General features: G+C 38.6%; 1 protein-coding gene across 1 annotated transcript in view; it reads right to left on the reverse strand.

Annotated features, from left to right (window-relative positions):
* ADGRG4 (adhesion G protein-coupled receptor G4) overlaps positions 1-25,732 on the reverse strand; it is a 98,394-nt gene that overhangs the window by 33,254 nt on the left and 39,408 nt on the right. Inside the window, exons 6-13 of the mRNA XM_069464186.1 lie at positions 22,708-22,772; positions 20,447-20,486; positions 18,849-18,901; positions 16,282-16,445; positions 14,647-14,779; positions 12,656-12,774; positions 5,456-5,672; positions 3,940-4,102 (exon numbers count right to left, since the gene is read on the reverse strand). Coding sequence (XP_069320287.1) covers positions 3,940-4,102; positions 5,456-5,672; positions 12,656-12,774; positions 14,647-14,779; positions 16,282-16,445; positions 18,849-18,901; positions 20,447-20,486; positions 22,708-22,772 — 954 coding nt within the window. The remainder of the gene's footprint in view (positions 1-3,939; positions 4,103-5,455; positions 5,673-12,655; positions 12,775-14,646; positions 14,780-16,281; positions 16,446-18,848; positions 18,902-20,446; positions 20,487-22,707; positions 22,773-25,732) is intronic.

Below are 25,732 nucleotides of genomic sequence, written 5' to 3' on the forward strand. Positions count from 1 at the left end.
AGGGTTGTGGAACCATCACCACAATCAATTTTAGAACACTATCAACAATTCAAAAAGAACCCCTGTATGAATGGATGAACAAAATGTGGTATGAACCTACAAAGAAACGTTATTCAGCCTTTAAAAAGGAAGCAAATTCTAACATGCTACAACATGCACAAACCTTGAAGACATTTTGAAAAGTGAAATAAATCAGTCACAAAAGGAAAAATACTATATCATGCTATTTATATTTGATACCTAGAATAGTCAAATTCACGGGGAAAGAAAGAATGGTGGCTGCCAGGGGCTGGTGGAGAGAAGAATGGGGAGTTGTTGTTCAATAAGTACAGAGTTTTACTTTGGAAAGATGAAAAAAGTTCTGAAGATAGATGGTGGTGATGGTTGCACAACATATATTTCATTTTTAAATTGTTATACAAAGGGAAAAGCAAAGAGAGAGGGGAGGGGAGGGGAGGGGAAAATAGGAGAGGAGAGGAGGAGAGGAGAGGAGAGGAGAACAAAATCATAAGAATTGAAGCAGACAGAGACCACCTGTGGCTTTCAAAGCCTAAAATATTTATTATCTGCCCTTTACAGAAAAAATTTGCTGACTCCTGCTATAAATCCTATGGATGTTAAAAATAATAAGAAAATATTATGAACTATTGCCAGCAAGCCTGACAAGTTAGATGAAATAAATTCTTAGAAAAATACAACTAACCCAAACTGACACAAGATGAATCAGAAAATCTGAATGAGTGTATATCCATTAAATAAATTGAAATTTTTATCACAAAACTTCCCACAAAGAAATTCCAGACTTCAAGGAAGAGTTTCCTAGTGAACTCCATCAAGCATTTAATGAAATAACAGCAATGTTAGGCAAACTCTTTCTGAGAGTAGAACAGGGATCATTTCCTAGCTCACTTTTAAAATATTGACAAAACCTTAAAGTCTGACAAAGAAATCACACACAAAAAAGGAAATTTCAGACCAATATCCTTCATGAACGCAAGTACAAAAATACTTGACAAAAATATAAGCACGTTGAAAATAGCAATGTATAAAAATGATAATGCATCATGACCAGTAGAATTTCTTCCAGGAATGCAAGATTGGTTCAACATTTTAATGTCAATGTAATTCATCATATTAAGAGAAGGAAGAAAGCCAAATGATTATTTCAAGAGATTCAGAAGAAGCTTTTGACAAAATTCAACAACCAATTAATGATAAAATTATTCGACAAACTAGGAATAGAGGATAACTACCTTAATCAAATAAAGGGTATCAAAAAAAAATCATGACTAGCATCACAGTAATGGTAAAATAGTGAATACTTTTCTCTTAATATCGAGAAGACAAGGATGCCCACTTTAACCACTTCTATTCAACAACTTATTGGAAGAATTAAACATCAGAATAAGGCCTCAAAAAAAGAATAAAAGGAATAAAGATCAGTAAAGAAGACGTAAAACTCTCTATTGTCAGATGATGTTGGCTTACACAGAACGTCCTAAGGAATCTCTAAAACAACTACTAGAATCAATAAATGAATTTAGTGAGTGCACAGGATACAAAATTTATATTATATAGAAAGTACATACAATATAAATTATATGCTTTATATAATCAATTATATTCTTTACATACTAGCAGCAAATAATTGAAAAATCAAATTATACTATTCCATTTGTAACAGCATCAAAAAACATAAAATACTTAGGAATAAATTTATCAAAAGACATATAGTAACTCTCCACTTAAACAACAAAACATCGCTGAAAGAAATTTAAATAAACCTAAATAAATGTTACAGAATTAGAAGACTCAATATTGCTAAGAAATAAATTCTCCAAAAATTGATCAATAGCTTCAACTCAATCCCAATTATAATCTCCACAAGTTTTTTGTACAAATTGATAAGCAGATTCCAAAATGTATACAGACATACAAAAGGCTTAGAATAGCAAAAGGCATCTTGAAAAACAATGTTGAAGGACTCACACTATCTAACTTCAACACTCCAGGAACCAAGACAGTGTGGTAATGATGTAAAAGTCTACAAAAAAATAAATGGAAAAGAATAGAAAGCCCAGAAATAGATCTACACTTAACACAACTATTTGATGTTTTGTCAAAGGTACCAAAGCAAGCCAATGGGGAAGGGAAAGTCTTGTCAATAAATGGTGCTGGAAAACTGGATATCCATATGAAACTAAATGATTCTCAACTCCTACCTCATACCATCCACAAATAGTGATTCAATTAATTAGGATTATAGTCCCCCACTTAAAGGCTAAGACCATAAAGCTTTTAAAGGAAAGCATAGGAGAATATTTTTATTACTTGATGGTAGACAAAGGTATTTTAGACAAGTCGTAGATGGTTATTCATACAAGAAAATAAAATTATAAATTAGACCTCATGAAAATTAAAAGTTTCTATTCATCAAAAGACACCATTGAGAAAAATGAACAGGCAAGCCACACAGAAATCATTTTCAAAACATGTATCTGATAAATGACTTGTATCCAGAATATGTAAAGAACACTTACAACTCAATAATAAAAAGACAATTTAAACATGGGCAAAATATTTTAACAGATACTTCACCAAAGAAGATATACAAATGGCCAATATAAAAATGAAAAATTACTTCACATCACTATCCACTCTAGAAAACAGTATGACAGTTTCTTATACATTTAAACATATACCCTATGAGCCAACAATTCCATTTCTAGGTATTTATCCAAGACATACAAATGCATATGTCCACACAAAGATTTTTACACTGATGTTCACAGCAGCATTACCCATAATAGCCAAAAACTGGAAACAATTCAAATGTTCATCAACAGGAGAACACACACAATCTGCTCTATATTCATTCAATAGAATATTATTCAGCGATAAAAAGGAAAAAGCTATGGAAACAAAAAGATGAATCTCAAAAAAAAACCCATTATGCTATATGAAAGAAGCCTTATACAAGAAAGTACATTTTATATGATTCCATTTATATAATATAAAATGCTAGAATAGGGAAAACTATGGTAGAAAAATATCAGAACAGTGGTTGCTCCTAGAGGTAGTAATTTTAGGGATTGACTGGGAAGGGGCATACCATATCAGAGGTAATAGTAATATTCTATATCTTGAGAGGGGTTTGGGTTACACAGATGTATGCATTTGTCAAAATTCAGAGAATGTATACTTAGGATTTGTGCATTTTCCCATATGTAAATTTTTATAATTTTTTTGACTGTAAAAAGAAATCTAGTCTCCCAAATTGCTTTGAGCAGGATTGGTGGCCTATGGCCTGCCAAAGGCTAAGGGAGTATGATCCTGTGGAAAGGGCCCAGACTTTAAAAGCAACCAGACAGGTATGAATCCTGGCTTAGCCATTAATTAGGTTGTGTGTCCTTGGGCAAACTACTTAACTTCTCTGTTTCCTTAGCCATACAAAGGAGACAGCAGCACAATGCCCAACATATAGTAACTGTTCCATAAATGGGAGCCAATATATTGACATTTGAGATTATTTCAGGCCACAGAGCCAAAGGTGATATCATTGCACATCTCACAGACACCATTCCAATCAAGGTGTTAGTCTATTAAGGGCTATCTATGAATCTTCCCTGGGGTATTTGTATTTTGGGAGGGAGGTGGTGGGGATGAGTAAACTCATAACTAATGGATGTGGAGCGCACTGTATGGGGGATGGGCACACTTGTAGCTCTGGCTTGGGTGATGCAAAGGATTATATGCAACCAAAATATTTGTACCCCCATAATATTCAGAAATGTAAAAAAAAAGAAAATAAATAAATAAATTGGGGGGAAAAAACCCAAACCTTAAAAAGTGCCCTCTATCCCTCCCCAAGGAGTAAATGAATGAAGACTTGAAACAGTGCTTGGCTGATTGCCTCTGAGTTCTCTGAGCTGTACTCACCTCAGGGTCTGTACCTTCTTTGTAGGAGGAAATGCTGAACGTCATGCCTTCAAATGTGTGGTCCACCCGCAGCACAGCCAAAGCCAACCCGGACACCTTCAGATTTGCTGCACTTCCAGAAAACTCCATCTTGTGGCCAGCACGCTCAATTATCCTCAGAATTCTGCAAGGAACCACAAAGAAGAGCATTTCTACCTTTTAAAGGTAAAATCCATTCTCCTTAGAAGATTTCTTCATTGTCAGACTTTTCTCTGAGTTTTAATTACTATCTTTATATCATATAGGATTTATTAGATAAGAGCTTTGGAATCAGGCATGTTGAGGTCTAAATCTCAGCTCCTCTAATTTCTAACTGTATGGGTAAATAAAATAATCTCACTTCAGTGCACTTGCAATGTCAGAGGTAATACTAGCACTTTCAAAAAGATAGTTTTGAAAATTAAATGAAATTCTTGTATGTCAAGCCAGATCCTGCAGGGCCTCATGGGCCCTTATAAGAAGTCTGGATTTTATTCTGCATATAATGGAAAGCCATTGAGTGGTTTTAAAAGTGAGAGAATGACACTATCTGATTAATACATTGAAAGATCACTGTGGCTGCTATGTAGGAGGTGACCTACCATAGGGCCAAGAGCAGAGTCAGAGAGACCAATAGGAAGGTATTGTAGATAATCAGGTGAAAGATATGGGGCTGAAACTGAGGTGGACAGGGTGGGGGAATGGTGGAGATGGAGAGACGTAGATGGATTCCACTGGAGCATTTAAGGGATTTAAAAAATGGATGTACAGGGCCTCATATGAAAGTTGGTTATTGATTAGCCGTGAGCTAGAGGGAGGTCACTTGCACTATTCTCAAGTTTTTCACTTTAGCACTGGTTGGATGCATATTATAGAAATGCAGAACACTAAGGGAGCACCAGGGTTGGGGAAGTAGATTGAGGGTTTGGATTGGGGTAACTATTTATTTGAAAAGTCTCTATCACTAAAATTCAGTTAAAATTTGAATGCATTTTACAACTGGGATTTGAGTAAAAGGACCCCATTGCATCATACTAACAGAGCTTTCAATGTGTAACTACCTGACCTTTAAAATTGGTAGTGACTGTATTTTAAGAAATTAATAATCTAAACAATCATCCCTCAGTATCCGTGGGGGATTTGTTCCAGGACCCCTGTGGATAACAAAATGGGAGGATGCTCAAGTCCCTGATATAAAATGGAGTAGTATTAATATTTGCATATAACCCATGCATATCCTCCCATATACTTTAAATCATCTCTAGATTACTTATAATACCTAATATAATATAAATGCCATGTAAATATTTGTATTGTTTAGGGATTAATGACAAAAAAAGGTCTGCACATGTCCAGTACAGACACAATTTATTTTAGGATATTTTAAATCCAAAATTGGTTGAATCCACAAATGCAGAACCCACAGATATGGAGAGGAGGGCTGACTGTATTTTAAATCTTATGAAATAATTTCTTTTACCAAAGTATTAATACTTACTCATCGCTTACTTCATACAGATCAGAGGCTGACTCATTTTGCTTTTCCAAAACAGCACTGATTATTTCCAATATAATCTGAGTTAGGTTCATGCTTATGTCATCACATTTTGAAATATCGGATACTATAGAAATGACAATCTTTGTCTCTTCTTTGCCCAGAGGTGGGGATTCATTTATCAAATTTAAAATGTGCTCTGCAACATCATCTGCATTCTCTGGGGAAACAAAGTTCAAATGTAAAAGCTGCATTTCTTACTTTTGTGCCATGCTGCTCTGCTTCCTTCCCTTCACTGCAGTGCAATGAAAATACATGCCACCCGGCCGGGTGTGGTGGCTCATGCCTATAATCCTAGCACTCTGGGAGGCCGAGATGGGAGGATCCCTTGAGCTCAGGAGTTCGAGACCAGCCTGAGCAAGAGTGAGACCCGTCTCTACTAAAAATAGAAAGAAAGTAGCTGGACAACTAAAAATCTATAGAAAAAATTAGCTGGGCATGGTGGCGCATGCCTGTAGTCCCAGCTACTTGGGAGGCTGAGGCAGGAGGATCGCTTGAGCCCAGGAGTTTGAGGTTGCTGTGAGCTAGGCTGACGCCACGGCACTCACTCTAGCCCGGGCAACAGAGCAAGACTCTGTCTCAAAAAAAAAAAAAAAAAGAAAGGAAAGAAAAAAAAAATAAATGCCACACTAACCCAGTTTACAGAAGGAAAGTGTTGGCCCTCAGTTTCTACAATAGATGTAGTCTCAGAAAGCAGCACACAAATCAACTTTTTATTCATTAAATCCTTTTTCAAATATACCAGGGAAATCTTTTCGTCACTGAAGAATTATCTTGAAATTCGATACTAATTAAGTTATGACTTTAGTATGGGATTGAGTTAAGTAGATCCCACCTATATTTGAATATCAGCAAACACTCAGTCTATGTTTTCTTAATCAAGGGTGGTGATTACATTTTCCTGTCAAGAATTATCAACCCACAGAAAAAAGCAAATATGGACTACATTGCAATAAAAAGCAATTAATTTAGATTTCCTAGGGAGTAAGAACAATAGATATTAACTCGCCCACTTTTTCTTCACTTTTTATTATGGAAATTTTCGAGTACACACAAAAGTAGAAAGAACAGTATAATGAATCCCATGTTTCTCATGAATCACCCAACTTCAACAAGTGTCAATGAATGGCGAATCTTATTGTATCTACACTCCCACCCACCTTTTCTCCAAATCCAGATTATTTTAAAACAATTCCCAGACATTGTATCATTTCATCCATAAGCACGTTAATATGTATCTCTAGAATAAAGAACTTTTGTCATAACCACAATACCAATTAAATTAAAATTGAATTTGAAAATTAACAATAATATTCAAAATCATCAAATATCCAGTTGGTGCTCAAATGTTCTTAATTGTCTCATAAATTTTTCAAAAAATAGCTGTTTTGTTTGCATCATCACTCACTTTTAAAGTTAAAAGCTTTGTTAAATAAATACAACACAAATTAGATTTCAGTTCAGTATAAAACATATAAAGCTGAGCTTCCGTGTGGTTTCTTCCTCGCTTAAAGCACTCACATTCTAGTCCAGTAACCAAAATACATAGGAAAATAATTTAAAAATACTATCTGTTAAGAAAAATTCCAGAGAGAAGTTACATTCATAACACACTTAACCCAGATTATATTACAAATAACCAACTCTGGGGAAGCAAAATAATTCTGCATGAAATTCTCTCTCTCTCTCTCTCTCTCTCTCTCGTCTCTCTGTCTCTCTCTCACTTTGTCTCTTCCTCTCTTTCAATGTCCTCCATAATTGTCAGCATCTCCCCACATCTCTCTCCTACCCCAAGCTCCCCACAACTTTACTCCCAACAAAGCTCACACAGGCTATTTTTTTCTTTCTCTCATTTCCTCCTCACTTTTTTTGGCTTTATTCTTTTTTTTTCCTGCAAACAATTCTCTGTCCTCATCAGTGTAAATAATATTAACTGAGGTCCTCTCAGTTCCTCCCTCCTTAACCATTACTCCAATCTGCCCAATAATAGCTTACGTAGGAACTGAGCTAGCAAAGAGAGTTCTCCCTGGGGAGATGGGAGGAAGTGGCGGACTGAACAAGGTTGCAATGGTTTCTCAATTAATATTTTGTCCCTGTTAACATCTATCTTCTGGTAAGCTAAAGAAACTGAGGACACAATAATACTAGGGCTGGAATAAAAAGCCAGTGAGCTCATTCACAGATCGTTCTACTGCTCTTATTAATTGCTCTGGCTTTGTTGAAAATGGAATAGGCAGAGCTGCCTAGTTATGATTCTTTGAGCTTCAGTGGTGCGACTTCACTTCCTGCAGTCCCTGCTGTGGCAGAATGAAAGTGAGCAACAGGCCAATGGGAGACTAACTATACTGTAGAAAGTAATTATAGACTTTTAATCTGGAGTTGCATAGTTTTTAAGGAAAATCCAAGATAAATTATACTCATTGTGTAAAAATTGCTGGTCCCCAAACAAGAGCAACAAAAGGAATCCTCCTTTATTAGTTGTAGGATAAATTTATCTCCATTGCTGAAATACTGTTAGAATTGATCTGCCAGTAATTTCAATAATCAAAATAATACTATCTGTTATTTATTGAACAACTTCTATGAGCCAGTGTTCTAATTATGTATTGCTGCATAACAAATCACCCAAACTTAATGGCTTAAAGCAACAATTTATTGTTATCTCTCATGGTTCTATGTGTTGACTAGGCTCAGCTGAGCAGTTCTCCCTTGGGGACTCTCACGCACTTGCAGTCAGATGGCAGCTGAGGCTAGACACATCTGAAGGCTAGGCTGGGCTGGAAGTCCAAGAGGGCTCACTCACATGGCTTGCACTTGATGCTGACCATGGACTGGTGAGTTGGGGCTGCTGGCTGTACTCCCTACAAATAGCCTCCCCTAGTGGCCTGGGCTCAGTAGTGTGCTGGATCCAGCTTGTGATGTACTGGAGCCAGCTTGTACCAGCTTGTGAGAATCAATTAGTAAATTTTGGGGAATTTTGTGAGCTGGTTGTTAAACACAGCCATTATTAAAAATTAAATTATATAAACTTACAACCAAATAAATCGTATTAAAACAATGATGATTCTCAAAACTCATCACTTTCTAATTATTTTGCTATATTTTACTAACCTGTGTTTTTGTGATTATTTACATCTATTGTATCTGTGTGTGCATCTCTTACCGACTTCTTAGTTCAGTGACTATACATTATAGTTTGTGTTCAGCCATGGAGGGAGTATTACATCATGAAAATTGGCAAATGCTACAAATCAGTATCCCTTTTTGGGAGGTAGAGCTAGTTGTTAAATATTTTTTCAGCACACCACTGTTTGGGCTTCTTACAATATGCTGTCTGGGTTCTGAAAGGAAGCATCCCAAATGAGAGTGTACCAAGAGAAAGGATGCAGAAACTTTCAGTCTTCTTGAAAGTTAGTCCCATAATTGGCAGTGTCACTACTGCCAAATTCTACTGGGCTAAACATTCACAAGCCAGCCCTGACTCAACTACCTATTGACATGGAGGGAATAGGTTGGTGGGCATTTTGGAGACAAGATGCAACAGCAAGGCATTATACATGCATTTTCTTATTTATTCATCACAATAACCCCCCTATTACTCATGGGGTACTCATATTATCCCATTTATACAAATTAAGAAATTAAGACACGGATAGATTCTAACCTACCTCTGACTCCAAAGCTTGAGTTCTTCAATATCACTTTTTGCTACAGCATCTATGCCTTTGTTCCTTTTCTCCACGGTGTTGGGGGTTAGAACAGCTGTGCTTTGCAATCCTTCTACCTGACCTCTTGGAAATTACATTGTTTTCTCTTAATCACTCATTATCCTACCCTGATGGTGGGATGGACACAGACAGGAGAGAGTTTTGTGAAAAGTTCTAGCCAACTTCATTAGAGCCTGATGCATCTTTAATATCATGGAGATAACAGAAACTGAGCACAGGAGAGAACCCAAAGGACTTTGAAATAAGGGTACCTTTTCTAACTCTGTTATATTAAGGAGTTAAGAAAAATGAGCCTTTAAGTAGGAGAAGTGAAGAGCTCTTCTCGAACCAAGATCTCTAATGCCTGTGAGCAAGACTGAAAGCTAAAGAAAATAGTTTCAGTGTGAATACATTTTTCTTTCCTTTATATTGGACTCATTGTTCATTAAGTTCCTGACTTATAAGGAGGAGAGAAGGATTCTGCCAAAGCTAAGAAACTTGATAGTTTACTTTTCGCTTATATACATTACAATAACCATCCAACTGTTCTCTTACTCCACGGTATTTTTTTTTATAAAATGACTTCTGACAGTCATTTTTCTAAAAATCCCAACTCAATGTAGTGTTTTTGTTGTTGTTATGTCTGTTACTTTTTCTTCCACAAGAGAAAATTCTATTAGCATGTCTAAAGAAAATGTGTCACTCGGAAGGAGGGAGGTCAGCGTGAAACTCACAACCTCTCTATCTTTCCACCCCCTCGCTGCAAGCTGCAACACTCCCTATTGCCCTGACTCATGATTTCTGATCTAGGAATCATAAGAGCTGTGCTTGCTTTTCTAACTCTTGGCAAGGATCTCAAACTTGCATCTTCTGCAAGGAAGACAAGTCTGAGAAGTTCATGGCTCAAATTCCCTGGCCCTTCTTCATGGTACTGGAATGCCTGTTCCTCAGTTTCCAACAACTCATATGGGAGGGACCTATTTTATGCAGTAGAGCCACGTCTCACAAAGTTGTCTATAAGGAAAACAGATTTGATGTCTGGTGAGGGACCACTTCCTGGTTCTTAGCCATCTTTTCGCTGTAACCTCCCATGGAGAAAGGGGCAAAGGAGCTGTCTGGGGCCTCTTTTATAAGGGAACTGATCCCATTCATGAGGGCTCCACTCTCATGACCTGATCATTTCCCAAAGGCCCCATCTCCAAATGCCATCACATTGGGGTTGGGATTTCAACATATGAATTTGGGGAGCATACACACATGAGTCTACAGCATGCACCTCACCAAAGAAGATATAAAGATAGCAAGTAAGCATATAAAAAGTTATTCAACATCATATGTCATTAGGGAATTGCAAATTCAAATAACAATGAGATACCACTACACACCTATTAGAATGGCCAGAATTTAAAACACTGACAACACCAAATGCTGGGGAGGATATGGAACAATAGGAACTCTCATTCATTGTTGGTGGGAACATAAAATGGCATATCCACTTTGGAAGGCAGTTTGGCAGCTTCTTACAAAATTAAATATATTTTATCATACAATTCAGCAATCTCACTCCTTGTTGGTTACCTAAGTGAGTCAAAAACTTACATTCATACAAAAACCTGCACATGAATGTTTATAGCAACTTTATTCATAATTGCCAAAGATTGGAAGCAACCAAGATGTCTTCCAGTAAGTGAATGGATGAGTAAACTGTGGCATGCCCAGACTATGAATTTTATGATATGTGAATACATTCATTAAAAAGTTTTTAAACTACATGGAGATATCAATTTTTGCTTACCAAATCACTAAAGATCCAAAAGTCTGATAACATGCTATGTCAATGAAAGTGTTCTTAAACAGGCACTTTCACACCTTACAAGTGGGAGTATAAATTTAAGTGACACTTTGCAACAAGTTTTGTTAACTATATTCTTGCAAATGCAACACAGCATCGTCAGTTTTGTAACATGCTAAAGTTGAACAATGAGGCATTCAGTGTGGATTTGCTGTATCATTCTAAGGTGCATTGGCTATTGCAGGGACAGGTGTTAGCCAAAATTTTATCTCTGTGAGAACAGATAGTTAAATTTTGTGAAGACCAGAATCAGCAATGTGAGTTATTGAAAGAAGATTTCTGTAGGAATGCAGCATTTCTGTGTGATATGTCAGATCAAAATGACTTGAATATTTCTTTGCAAGGTAAAACTAAGTCTATATATGATATGTTTGAAAAAATCCAAGCATTTCGATAAAAGCTATCTTTTTTCAAAACATTCTTCAAAAGGAAATTTCAGATGAACATTTTCCCCACTTAGCAAAGGTCATTGATGAGCAGGATGATATATGTGAATCATTTGAAGAATATGCAGCTGTTATAGACCTATTAATTGGAGATTATAATGAAAGGTTCACTGACTTTGAGAATCATGACATCACACTCAAATTAGCATTTCCGCCTCACCTAGTTGATATCACCAAGGCACCTAAAGAACTACAGATGGAATTGATTAAGCTCTCAGTAGATGACATTTTAAAGTCATTGTTTGATGTTAAGAAAGATCCAATTGAGGCTGGGTGCGGTGGCTCACGCCTGTAATCTTAGCACTCTGGGAGGCCGAGGTGGGAGGATTGCTTGAGCTCAGGAGTTCGAGACCAGCCTGATCAAGAGCAAGACCCCGTCTCTACTAAAAATAGAAAGAAAGTAGATGGACAATTAAAAATATACATATAAAAAATTAGGTGGACATTCGGGCGCATGCCTGTAGTCCCAGCTTATTCAGGAGGCTGAGGCAGGAGGATCGCTTGAGTCCAGGAGTTTGAGGTTGCCGTGAGCTAGGCTGATGCCACGGCATTCTAGCCCAGGCAACAGAGTGAGACTCTGTCTCAAAAAAAAAAAAAAAAAGAAAGAAAGATAGAAAGAAAGATCCAATTGAAATATGGAAAATGCAGAATATCAATGCCTTCGGCAACATGCCTGAAAAATGATTTCTTGCTTTTTGACCACTTATTGCTGCAAATCTACATTCTCCTACCTAACCCAAATCAAGACGTCCTTAAGGTCACAAATGATGGATATCCATCTAGAGGATCAGCTGAAACTGTGGACCTCCACGCTGCAATCAAATATTCAAATGCTTTCCAACAAAAAGAAGACACAACAAAGTCATTTAAAGGTTTAACTTTAAAATTAACAAATAGTCTTCATTTTTTGAAATTATTAAATACATAGTAGTTATACTTTTACAAAATAATATACATTTTTAAGTATATCTAATTGAAGTTTCTTGAATGTGGCCTTATTTGATTACAGCTAAATTAATGCGGCCCTCCAGCATGAGAAGTTTCTCTACCCCTGGACTGTACTCTCTTTGGTTTTAACTCCAGTAGGTAAACTAACTGACATTCTATGATTTCTCTGATGTGTACAAAACAATCTTACCATCACTTATGGTAATATCAGCAAGATCCACAATCTTGTCAGGGAGTTCTGAAAGCAATTTGCATTGTTTAAACCTTGGTTTTTCCCACTGAGCCTTTCCTGTGTTGATGCTGATCAAACTGAAAAAGAGAGGAGAGAGCTTTCTCACTGGAGGATGAGGCAGGAACAGTCTTAAAGCAAATGGTGAAAGAATACGTGTATATTTGGCATGCCTTCCCCTCACCTGTTCCCAGCCTCCTGGCAGAGATAGCAAAGGTGGGAAGCCATTGCTTCTTTGCAAATTGAAGAAAACTTTGCTCTTGGGGAGCAAGTGAATCTAGGGTCAACATGTGGGAGGATAAACAGGCAAGAGAGCCAGGAATGGGGCATGGCAATGTCCAGCTGAACAAGAGTCAAGGCAGAGATGTTGCCCCCTTAGACATGACTTCTTATCCTCATGTTCCCTTCTTATCCCTATTTTTAGGGGAATTTTCTGTTGGAATGCTGTCTCTATCTCAGTATATTAATTTACTCAAGGCCCGCATAGCTTATTGGCCCTCGTTATCCACCCTCCCCCATGCCTCATCCATTTCAACCAGGTTCATTTCAAGTCAGCTAGCACATTTATTGAGTACCCACTGTGTTCTAGGACTGGTGATAGGGAGTGCAGACAAACAGGGCAGGGCCTCAAGTCCTCCCCCCAGGAGCTTGTGATTCCGTGGTTTAAGCCTGCAAATGGTGCTCCACCATTAGGCCAAATATGAGATGGAAAGCTGTATAAACAAAACTGAATCTATCAAACCACCAAGCAAGGAGAAGTTATTTTCCACATTTCAGCTGAGCTGAGTGCTGAGAGGACAGAGATGGAGAAAGAACCCCCTCCACCCCAAACAGAGCAAACAGTATAAGCGGAGAAAAAGACACGAGGAAGTGCCCATTGAGTCCAGAACAGAAAATGGTCTTTTTGACTGGAGCGTGTGGTAAAAGGTGGGAGATTGCTGAGTGAGATAGCAGGAAAGGGAGCCTGCAGTCTGGAGGACTGTATTTAGGGGTTTGGACTTAATTGTTGAGGCAATGTGGAACCGGAGAAGTGGCATGAGTATGGCAGCCATACTTCAGGAAAATCATGCTGGCAGCAGTGTGGCATATAGATGAGCAGCAGTGGACAGTTAGAGGGCAAGGAGACTGCTCTAATAGTGGGCAAAAGATAGTAAAGGTCTTACACCAGAGTAGTGGCAGTGGGGTTGGAAAGAAAAGGGTAAATGTGTGCTCTGTGACCATCAAAGCTGCATGACTTGCAGCTGATGAGATGTACGGAGGAAGAGGTAGGATGCAGTCCTCAATATTGTTTTCTAAAAGAGTGCTTTTAAGCCTCTGTCAAAACCTGCTGCCCCCCTGTCTTATCCACTTAAGGTAATGGCATAAACCATTAACAGCAGAGAGTAAGAAAAGAGGGCTGATGATTTTAGAAAGGAAAATGATAAAGTCAACAATAGAAGCATGATTTAGTAAATTATTATGGCCCATCAACTAGATAGTTTCCAAGGTCATTTTTTGAAATGATCATTAAGAAGATGAATGTAAAACATGGAAAATGTTTGATAAACCACTGAGTGAAAGGGCAAATCACATTATTGATATAAGTACAGTGATTACCACTACATAAAACTTAAAGGCACACAAAGGAAGGCTAAATGCAAAAAAAAAAAAAAAAATATATATATATATATATATATATATGTATGTATATATATGCCAAGCTAAAAACAGCTGTGCTCGGGCAGTAGGATTGTGGGTGACTTTTTTTTTCTTTGTCTTCTCCTTTGTCTTCTTGAAAGCTCTTATTATGTTGCATGTGTACATTTAAGTAGGTCCAAAAGGCAAAAGAAAGAAAGACGAGCAGTACAGGTGCAGAGATAAAGCATATTCAGGCAAACGGCATAGAAACACGGCCCTGATTAAACAGATCTTTGTGTATGTGAACTAGCAATTAGAACTCGGCTGGTACATACCAGATTCTTGTGGCGGTTCCATCCTCATTTTTTATGCATCTAGTTTGTGCTGTCTCCGTAGGGTTGGTTAATGGCCACTTATATGTCCCTTTGTATTTAGAGGCTGTTTCATCGGCTTTGCACTTTCCTGGATCTACAGGGAAAATGTATGCACATTTTAAAGGGCAAGAGACACCTGCAAGTCCCATGAACATCCATTATGACACATCATTATTACCCTGCACACAAACATCATCAAAGAGGAAACTTTTTCTACCAAGCCATTTAAACCAGGCTTCATTGAAGAGAGCATTAAATGGAGTCTTTTAAAAAAATAAGGCACCCAGTGTAACTGCATGCTTTGTCCTTTTCATTTAAAACCACCAGTTGACAGGAGAATTTTTAGTTTTGCTTTGTTTTGTTTTAAAGAATGCATATGCATTGAAAAAATTCAAGCCACACAAAGGGGTATCAAGTCAAAAGTCAAAAGATACCACCTACCAATTACCCAGCTTCTGAGGTACGTCCTATTACCACTTTGCTGTACAAAGACAGGAAACTGTAGGCAGACTTCTCTCTCTGGAAGGCCCCTCCCTTCCTAATGGGCTCTGGGGTGGATTGGGTTTTAGTACACTCAGTGTATCTGACATGACCAATATACGCAGGGGGTCACTGTTTCTGGTGCTTGTGCTGAGGTACAGGGTGAACTCCTCCACGGAGGGCTGCTAGAGCAAGGCTTTGCTGCCAGGCAGTGTGATATTAAGGAAAATGTGAGCTGGGCTAAGTCTATGCAATAAGTTTCCAGTTTTTACTGAGCACCCACCAGGTGCATGACTCTGATTCCAGAAGTCTTTCACTCAGGTGTTGACTGAGTGGCCCAAGAAGTGGCCCAGCCAGCCTTGCCCAGTGACTCCAGTCTCCTCTCTGAGTGAGGGTGAAAGATGCCTTCCTCTAGTACTCTCAGGACACATTCATCAGCATCATTTGCATGGTGGGCTCTCCCTGTGGCTTCAACACTTCTCTGCTTTCCATCTCACTGTCACCCTTGCACAATCATAGCCTGCCTTCTGCTACTTAATTACTCTGTCACCAAGGATTGTGCATTCTAATGCCCATGTGTGTTACCTAGGCGAGCTCAATGTTATACTACAGTCTACTGGGGAAAAGGAACAAAGCTGCAATAAGAAGGAGATAGAGTGGCCTGGTGGTCTTTCTCTTTAACCATTAAGGCCTTGCTACTCTGAAAATGCCAACGAGAGAAATCTGGGCCAGTTCCCAGATCACTTGCCAAGATGAACAAAATGGCTGAATCAATCAATAAATTAGCAAATATCTATTGGGCATCTATTGTGTGTAATGAGGAAGCTCTTCAGGTCTCTGGGTCTTTATGCAAGAGAGCCATTCCTTCCACTCCATTGATGGGCTGGCCTCTGCTAATAGCCGGAGCCAACTAACAGTCTCTGGTAGCCCCTCCAGCATTCTGTTCTTTCATAAGCTCTTAGAGGTAGAAAGGTCAAGTGGGTATTGAGGATGTAGAAAGGAACATAAAGACAACTTCTTTTATCTCTGAACTCAGAATCCCTTACCATGTATGCATTATGAATTTTATAAAGGGAGTAAATTCATACTGAAATACCCGCTACCCCCCCAAATTACCTAGTTTTTTCACCGCAACATATTCAGACTTTACTAATAACGTCAATTGAGCTTGCGTGAAGTTTCCATGTGTGAAGTTTCCATGTATTTTACTTTTGATCCTGCTAATCAATTCAGTGGGTGGTAAGGAAGAGTTGGCCTTTAGGATGAACTGACTTAAACAGCTAAAAAGCAGAGCAAAAAATAAAAAGGTAGCAGTTATATCAACAGAGGGCAACTTGACTTGCGGTGCTGAAATTCTGTACAGCTGACTTAATTCGTAGTTTATAAATGTCAAACATTTTAAAGCTATTAAGTGGCAACTCTTAAGAAGTGATGGAAGACAGCATACTGAAATCTTCCGATAAATTTTCTCGTGTCCAAAACAGACAATTCAAAACCTATTTCAAAAGAATGGCCAGCAATATTTGCATTATGTTGAAATTGGTCGGCCATGAGACTTCTCTAGGAGTTTGTATTAATTAATAGAGAAGATGGAGTACTCAGGATTTATTATTTCGAAGACAATCTTTTATTCTCTGGTCTCCAATTTACCCATCATTATTGCAATAAGGCAAATAGGCACATACTCCATTAGTCTATAAAGAAGTGTGCTGCAGAAGGCCTATTTCTATAATAGAATAATAGTAGTGATAAGGGCTAATATTTGTGAAGCTGATGCTCCACATGTTTTGCTTCATTTTATCCTCACAACAACATTCTGAGGTCATGCTATTATTATTCCCACACTACAGATGAGGGAACTGAGCCTCAGGGCGATGAGATTTTCCATGGCCACAAAGACCTATCCAGTATTTCTGTCCACGAAAAGATAGGTTATAAGAGAGTAGGCCTGTTTTTGACCTCATCCTCTATAGTGAGGTCCTCCAACATTCTAAATTCCTTTAATATTTCATTAGGGAGCACATTTCAGATTAGCAAATTTACCTATACCCTTTTTTTTTCCATTTCCATTTGTAGATACAGCTTTTTTTTTTATTTCAACATATTATGGGGGTACAAAAGTTTAGGTTACTTATATTGCACTTGCCTCCCCCTCCCCACCCCGAGGCAGAACTTCAAGCGTGTCCATCCCCCAGATGGCGTGCATCACACTCATTATGTATGTATACACCCATCCCCTCTGCCCCATCTGCTCGACACCTGATTTAATGTTATCCCTAAATGTGCTCTTAGGTGATGATCAGTGAAACCAATTTGATGGTGAGTACATGTGGTGCTTATTTTTCCATTCTTGGGATACTTCACTTAGTAGATTGGGTTCCAGCTCTTTCCAGGAAAATACAAGAGGTGCTATATCACCATTGTTTCTTATAGCTGAGTAGTACTCCATGGTATACATATACCACATTTTATTAATCCACTCATGTATTGATGGGCACTTGGGTTGTTTCCACCTCTTTGCAATTGTGAATTGTGCTGCTATAAACCTTTGAGTGCAGATGTCTTTTTTACAGAATGGCTTTTGTTCTTTTGGGTAGATGCCCAATAATGGGATTGCTGGATCAAATGGTAGGTCTACTTGTATCTCTTTTAGGGTATCTCCATATTGCTTTCCACAGAGGTTGCACTAGTTTGCAGTCCCACCAGCAGTGTATGGGTGTTCCTATCTCTCCACATCCATGCCAGCATTTATTCTTTTGGGACTTATTGATAAAGGCCCTTCTCACTGGAGACAAATGATATCTCATTGTGGTTTTGATTTGCATTTCCCTGATGATTACAGATGTTGAGCATTTTTTCATGTGGTTGTTGGCCACTGTTCTGCCCTCTTTTGAAAAGTTTCTGTTCATGTCCTTTGCCCACTTTTTGATAGGGTTGTTTGATATAGCTTTTTAAAGAATACATTTACTAAGTTCCCAACCAGCTGTTGAAAATTAGATGTATTAATACCCATGTTTATTCAAAATTTCTCTCTATATCCAATCTAAGTGATGCCTCCCCCTCCCCTAATCCATTCTTGGTGAAGTCCCTGTGCATGCTGCCCATTTAATTTGGAGCCTGTCACTTCTCAGCTTTCATCTTCCCAATGTGAAGAGGATTCTTCTCTTTAAACCTCTCCTCTTGCTTGCAACAGACCCTCTACTGCATTTTGGTGCCTTCTTCATTTATCTTCTTTGACAGTATGTCCTTCGTGATGTGCATCAAGCACATCAATAATAGCCAGTGTTCCAGGAGGAACTGGACCACAAGTCTAAATAGAACCAAGGCTGCTTTCCATGTTGCTCTGTTTGTTTGTTTTTTTTTTTTTTTCAATTTCCCTGCTCAGTATTTTGTGAACCCTTTTGACCACAACACTTTATTCCCCCATCCCCAAATTATGACCACTTTGGACCCCATTTTCTCTTCACTACAAAGAGGCAGCAGGCAGGCTGCTAGTCTATGCCGTGACCAACCAAAACAGCTTATTTAATGAAGGCAAGAGCTCCAATTACAGCATCTGTAAAATAACCACTGGGTACTTTGATCTCCTTCTGACAACTCTGACCGACAGGCTGCACATACGGAATTAAATGAAATGAAAATCAGAACTAAATGTACCAGCTATGAATAAACTCAGCTCCTACCTGTATAGTACACGGGAAATTGTAGCCATTCCTTGCCCTTCTCTCTGTTCCAACTAATGCAAAAGAAAAGTACATAGTCACTGAAATCTTTAAACAAATATCACAATTGAGTACAAGGCTTATTGTTAACAACAATTATAATTATGTCCTACATTTATGTAACCCATTGCCATCTGCAAACCACCCTCAAAAACATTAATGCATTTAGAGCTCACATCAACCTTGTAGCATGGGCAAGGCAGGGATTGTCACCCCATTTTCTAGATGAGGAAGCTGAGTCTCAGAGAAGTTAAATGATCTGACCAGTATCACACAGCTGACAAGTCACAGAACTGAGAGCAGGATCTAAGCCTTCACTACTAAACATTTACTATGTTCTAAGCCCTGTGCTAAATGCTTAACATAAACTATCTCATTCTATCTTTCCAACAGCCCTCATCTTGCAGAAACTGAGGCACGGAGAGGTTAATTAAGTTGCCCAAGTTCTCATAGTCAGGAAGTAGAAGAGCAGGGGTTCCAACCCAGGAAACTTGACCACATTATCACCAAAAAGCTTTTACACCTATTATTTGAGATAAATTTTAGTTATGTCATGCTATCTCTAAAGTGTTAATCTTAAAATTCTGACTCAGCTATTTACAGAAAGTATTTTATTTTATTTATTTACTTTTTTTTTTGAGACAGACTCTCACTCTGTTGCTCGGGCTAGAGTGCCCCGGTGTCAGCCTAGCTCACAGCAACCTCAAACTCCTAGGCTCAAGCGATCCTCCTGCCTCAGCCTCCCGAGTAGCTGGAACTACAGGCATGTGCCACCATGCCCGGCTAATTTTTTCTATATATTTTTAGTTGTCCAGCTAATTTCTTTCTATTTTTAGTAGAGACAGGGTTTCGCTCTTGCTCAGGCTGGTCTTGAACTCCTGAGCTCAAGCAATCCTCCCGCCTCGGCCTCCCAGAGTGCTAGGATTACAGGTGTGAGCCACCACGTCTGGCCTACAGAACATATTTTAAATGATGGCGGATAATTTGGAATGGATTGTAGCCTAGATTGTATTTTGCATAGTCAAAATATTTATCTCGTACTTAAATACCTTGAAAGCTTTGTGCTTACCAATCATTTTAGAATGTACCATTGTAAAGCTTTGAGGGACTGGAATAAGTGCTGAGAATTGGGGCAAGGATGACGAGAGATTGTTTTGTCACACTCTGACTTCAAATCTATATACATAGAGGGTGGATTTATTGTGTGAATGCCAGTCTTCCAAACAATTGTGTCACTCTTGGAAGATCCAGGCTTTTATTTGCAAGATATCTACAAGCAAGAAATTCCACTTACCATTTACAATCCCCAAGTCATTTCACACTCCCATAGACCACAAAATGTGCCTTGAAAAACTGCCACATGGATAGTTCAGAAAAGCAGGAGATGGTTTTCTTGATGGGTTCTTGTGCCAATCCCAAAGAAAACAATGCAGTTTGACCCTCAGTTGTCACAACTGAGCCTTGCCTGATAACATACACTTAGGTGGAAGAGCTATTTACTTACATCTAATCAGGTATAGGATGGGTCACAAGTAGGTTCGTTTTGAAAAATTACTTACAATAGCTCGATCCATGGTCATCTCTTCCTCTGAAATGTCTCTGTATCAAAAGCATTACAAAATTATAGAAAAATGAAATATAACACCAAATATACAGGGCATGAGAACAGGAGAAAGACAACTCTGAGACAGAACAGTAGAATCCTCCCAGCTTGGAATTCAAATAGAGCTAAGGCTCCAAAGGGACACTTTGAATGAGCTTGATTATTATTTGCATACCAAAATGCCGGTAAGCCTTTGACTTATCAATTCTGCTTCTGGAAATCTATCCCATAATGGCAGCAGCAAAGGTGTATAAAAATACACATACAAAGGTGGAAGTTACTCAAATGTCTATCACTAGATAATTGGATAAGTACATTGTGGCACACACATACAGAAGAATCCTGTGCAGTTATTAAATGAATAAGCAAGATCTATATGTTTTGGCCTAAAAAGATGTACACAATGTGTTATAAAGCAAGAAAATAAAGTTGTAAAACATTATGTAGAGCAGGATTTTATTTTCTTAGTAAATGCATGAAAACAAATCTAGATAAATATAAGAAATATATCAAATAAGCTATTAACAGGAGTTCCTAGAGGGGTGGAGGAAGGCAGGTAGATTTTCACTATCCATGTTATATATAATATTTCTATAAAGCTCTAAGATTTTACAATGGCCACACATTACTTTTGTGATAAGGAAAACCAACAGACAAAATTTTTTAAAAGAATGTTGTATAACACAGACATCTCCAATTTTCTTTTTAACTATAATGGACTGAATGTTTATATCCTCCCAAAATTCATATGTTGAAGCTTAATCCCCAATGTGATGGTATTAGGAGGTGGGGCAGAGCCCTCATGAATGGGATTAGCACCTTTATAAGAACAGGCAGGAGAGCTTCCTCTCTCTCTGCTCTCTGCCATGGGAGGACACAGCAAGAAGAGGTCTCTCACCAGACACTGAACCCACCAGTGCTTTGTTCTTGGACTTCCCAGCCTCCAAAACTGTGAGAAAAAAATTTCTGTGTTTTAAGCCACCCAGACTATGGTATTTTTGTTATAGTAGCCAGAATTGACTAAGACAATAACCAACCATGGATTTACTTCCATTCATTTATACGAATCTTCTTGAACCTATTTATATTTGAACATGTAAGAGAAACCAAAATCCCAGTGTACAAAACATAGGCTGTCACATGTGTTTTAAAAATCAGCCTAACATGGCTTAACAGAGTCATGCCTATTTTTCAAAGGGCTTCTTCCGGGTGTCCCTTTAACAGAGGACTGGTATATGTGCAGGGCAAGGGTAGAGGAAATATTTCTCAGGTGACCAATTGCCTTTGCCATGATTTTCTTGGTACCACCCAGTGCCTGCCCATCTCACTGTAATCACCTCTGGAAATTCGTGCTCCAAGCAAGTCTTGGACTAATCAACATTATCACTTTAAACATTTCAATTCCCTTTGGAATTTCTAATTCCTGAAAGTGCATCATACAAATATAAAAGGCTTCATGAATGGATTAGCAAAATGTGGTATATGTATACTGTGAAATATTACTTAGCTATAAGAAATAACGGCGATAAGGCATCTCTTTGGTTCTCCTGGAGAGAGCTGGAACCCATTCTGTTAAGTGAAGTATCCCAAGAATGGAAAAATAAGCACCACATGTACTCACCAGCAAACTGGTTTCCCTGATCATCACCTAAGTGAACATTTGGGAATAACACCAACTGGGTATCGGACAGAGGTGGGGGCTGGGCAGAAGGGATGGGTGTATACCTACTTGATGAGTGCGATGCGCACTGCCTGGGGAATGGACACGCTTGAAGCTCAGACTCGGGGGGATGGGGGGACATGGGCAATATATATAACCTGAACTTTTGTACCCCCATAATGGGCTGAAATTTAAAAAAATAAAAATAAAAAAAAAGGCTTCATAAATTCTCATGCATTGGCCATGCCTAGTCTTTCATCTCTTTAAGGCATGATATTTTTCCTTAGTCACAGAATCATAGAATTTTAGAGATTAAAGTGGCATTAGAGGTAACTCAATCTAATTCCATTGCTTCCCTTATTTATTTTGTTTTGTTTTGTTCTCCCATTGGCTTTCTACCCTACAGTAATAATACAAAGTTCTTTTTCATTCCAAAGAGGATTTATACTCAGAAAGGAAGACACAATGAAAAATGTGACAGCCCCTAAATCCCAGACAGAAACAAAGGAAAACCCCTCTGGATAGGAACAGACCCACAGTAGATGTCATTCACATACCTGCTTTTAATTTGGATGGTTAGATTAGCAATAGAAAATTCACTGTCCTGAAATACAGAATTCAACTGTACAAGACAAAAAAAAATCAGTTTTTAGTATTCTGCTCCTCTATTTTAACCCAGCAAAGTCACCTGGGATGGTGTGATTATTAAGCTACATTCATTATTGCAGCAGGCTCAACACTTCCATCTGCTCCACTCAGTCTTTTAGTTTAAATTTTACCCACTATTGTGGGCTGAATTGTGTCCCCCTAAAATTCAAATATTGAAGTCCTAACCCTGATGTTATATTTGGCAATAAGGCCTTTAGGAAGGTCATTAAGATTAAATGAAGTCATAAAGTTTAGGCCCTACTCTAACAGGATGGGTGTCCTTATAAGAAGAGGAAGAGGGACCAGGGATGCATGCACACAGAGGAAAGACCATGTGAGGACACGACAACAAAGTGGCCATCTGCAAGCCAAGGACAGTGGCCTCACCAGAAACCAACCCTGTCAACACCTTAATCTTGGACTTCTAGCCACCAGAACCGTGAGGAAAGAAATGTCTGTTGTTTAAGCACCCAGTCTGTGGTATCTTGTTATTGCATCCTGAGCAGACTAATAATACACCCACCCATTTTCAAGAACTTATGATCATGTCATATACACTTGAAAATAAGTGCTGGTAGGGAGAGTGGGCAAGCAGATATGATCATTCATTGTTGGCAGGGTGCAAGTTAGTATCACCTGAGAGGCCATTTAGTGATAGCTATAAAATGTAAAATGTTCACATTCTTTGGTCTATCAATTCCAATTTTAGGAATTTATCCTCTAGAAACACTCAAGTGTCTTGAAATCTATTGCAAGGGCATTGTTTTCAGCATTGTTTCTAAATAGAGAAAAAATAGAGAAAACACAAATATCCACCAATGGATGCCTGGATTAAAAAAAATACTACATCAAACCATGTAGTGAAATCCTATGTATCTGTTAAAAGTGTATGATCTATATTCACCAGCATGCATACGCTCAAAGATGCATGGTTAAGTGGGCAGAGGGGAAGCAAGTTGAAGAATAGCATAATTGGTATAATTCCAATTATTTTTGTAAAAGAACACACATGTATCAATGTTATAATATGTACTGAAAGAAATCTAAAAGAATATATCTTAAACTATTAAGAGGAGTTTAAACTATTAATATGCTGAAGTATTAGAAAGGACATTTAGTTTCCAGGTTTTAGATGTTAATATCTGAATTTTCTACAGAGCATGTATTAGTTTTATTATCAGAAAAAAAACATAAGGATAAATAAAACATTTATTGTGGCCGGCACAGTGGCTCATGCCTGTAATCCTAGCACTCTTAGAAGCCAAGGCGGGCAGATCGTTTGAGCTCAGGAGTTCGAGACCAGCCTGAGCAAGAGCGAGACCCCATCTCTACTAAAAAAAAATAGAAAGAAATTAGCTGGACAACCAAAAATATATATATAAAAAATTAGCCGGGCATGGTGGCGCATTCCTGTAGTCCCATCTACTTGGGAGGCTGAGGCAGGAAGATCACTTGAGCCCAGGAGTTTGAGGTTGCTGTGAGCTAGGCTGACGCCACAGCACTCTAGCCTAGGCAACAGAGTGAGACTCTGTCTCAAAAAAAAAAAATTCATTGTGCTAGAGATAGAAAAATAATGCAGGGAACAAAATACTTAAATACAATGTCGGTCGGGCGTGGTGGCTCACGCCTATAATCCTAGCACTCTGGGAGGCCGAGACGGGAGGATTGCTTGAGCTCAGGAGTTCAAGATCAGCCTGAGCAAGAGCCAGACTCCGTCTCTACTAAAAATAGAAAGAAATTAGCCAAACAACTAAAAATAGAAAAAAAAAATTAGCTGGGCATGGTGGCATGTGCCTGTAGTCCCAGCTACTAGGGAGGCTGAGGCAGAAGGATTGCTTAAACCCAGGAGTTTGAGGTTTCTGTGAGCTAGGCTGGTGCCATGACACTCTAGCCCAGGCAAGAGAGTGAGACTCTGTCTGAAAAAAAAAAAAAAAAAAAAAAAAAAAAAGGCCGGGCGCGGTGGCTCACGCCTGTAATCCTAGCACTCTGGGAGGCCGAGGCGGGTGGATCGCTCAAGGTCAGGAGTTCGAGACCAGCCTGAGCGAGACCCCGTCTCTACTAAAAATAGAAAGACATTATATGGACAACTAAAAATCTATATAGAAAAAATTAGCCGGGCATAGTGGCGCATGCCTGTAGTCCCAGCTACTCGGGAGGCTGAGGCAGTAGGATCGCTTAAGCCGAAGAGTCTGAGGTTGCTGTGAGCTAAGCTGACGCCACGGCACTCACTCTAGCCTGGGCAACAAAGTGAGACTCTGTCTCAACAAAAAAAAAAAAAAAAAAATAGGCCGGGCGCGGTGGCTCACGCCTGTAATTCTAGCACTCTGGGAGGCCGAGGTGGGCGGATCATTTGAGCTCAGGAGTTCGAGACCAGCCTGAGCAAGAGCGAGACCCCATCTCTACTAAAAATAGAAAGATATTATATGGACAGCTAAAAATATATATATAGAAAAAATTAGCCGGGCATGGTGGTGCAAGCCTGTAGTCCCAGCTACTCGGGAGGCTGAGACAGGAGGATCACTTGAGCTCAGGAGTTTGAGGTTGCTGTGAGCTAGGCTGACGCCACAGCACTCACTCTAGCCTGGGCAACAGAGTGAGACTCTGTCTCAAAAAAAAATAAAATAAAATAAAAAAATATAATTTTAAAAAGAAAAAGAAAAAAAAAATTAAAAAAAAATACAATGTCATAGATTTTGTTATCTGCTCTCCTACTTTCCCCAAATAGGAAAATTTGGCAAAGGCTCAGAATTTGTGTCAGTGGAGGGAAATGTACAGATATAAACAAATGAAAATAATAACAGTCCATAAAAGCTTTCAGCATTGGTACTATGAAAGAGAGATTGCATACATTCTCATGGTGTTGTTTACAAAGTAGACATATTTGCAGCAAAAAAAAATCAAAACCAAATACCTTTGAAATAGATTATTAGTAGA

The sequence above is a fragment of the Eulemur rufifrons genome, chromosome 30 (assembly GCF_041146395.1).
Source record: "Eulemur rufifrons isolate Redbay chromosome 30, OSU_ERuf_1, whole genome shotgun sequence".
NCBI lineage: Eukaryota > Metazoa > Chordata > Mammalia > Primates > Lemuridae > Eulemur > Eulemur rufifrons.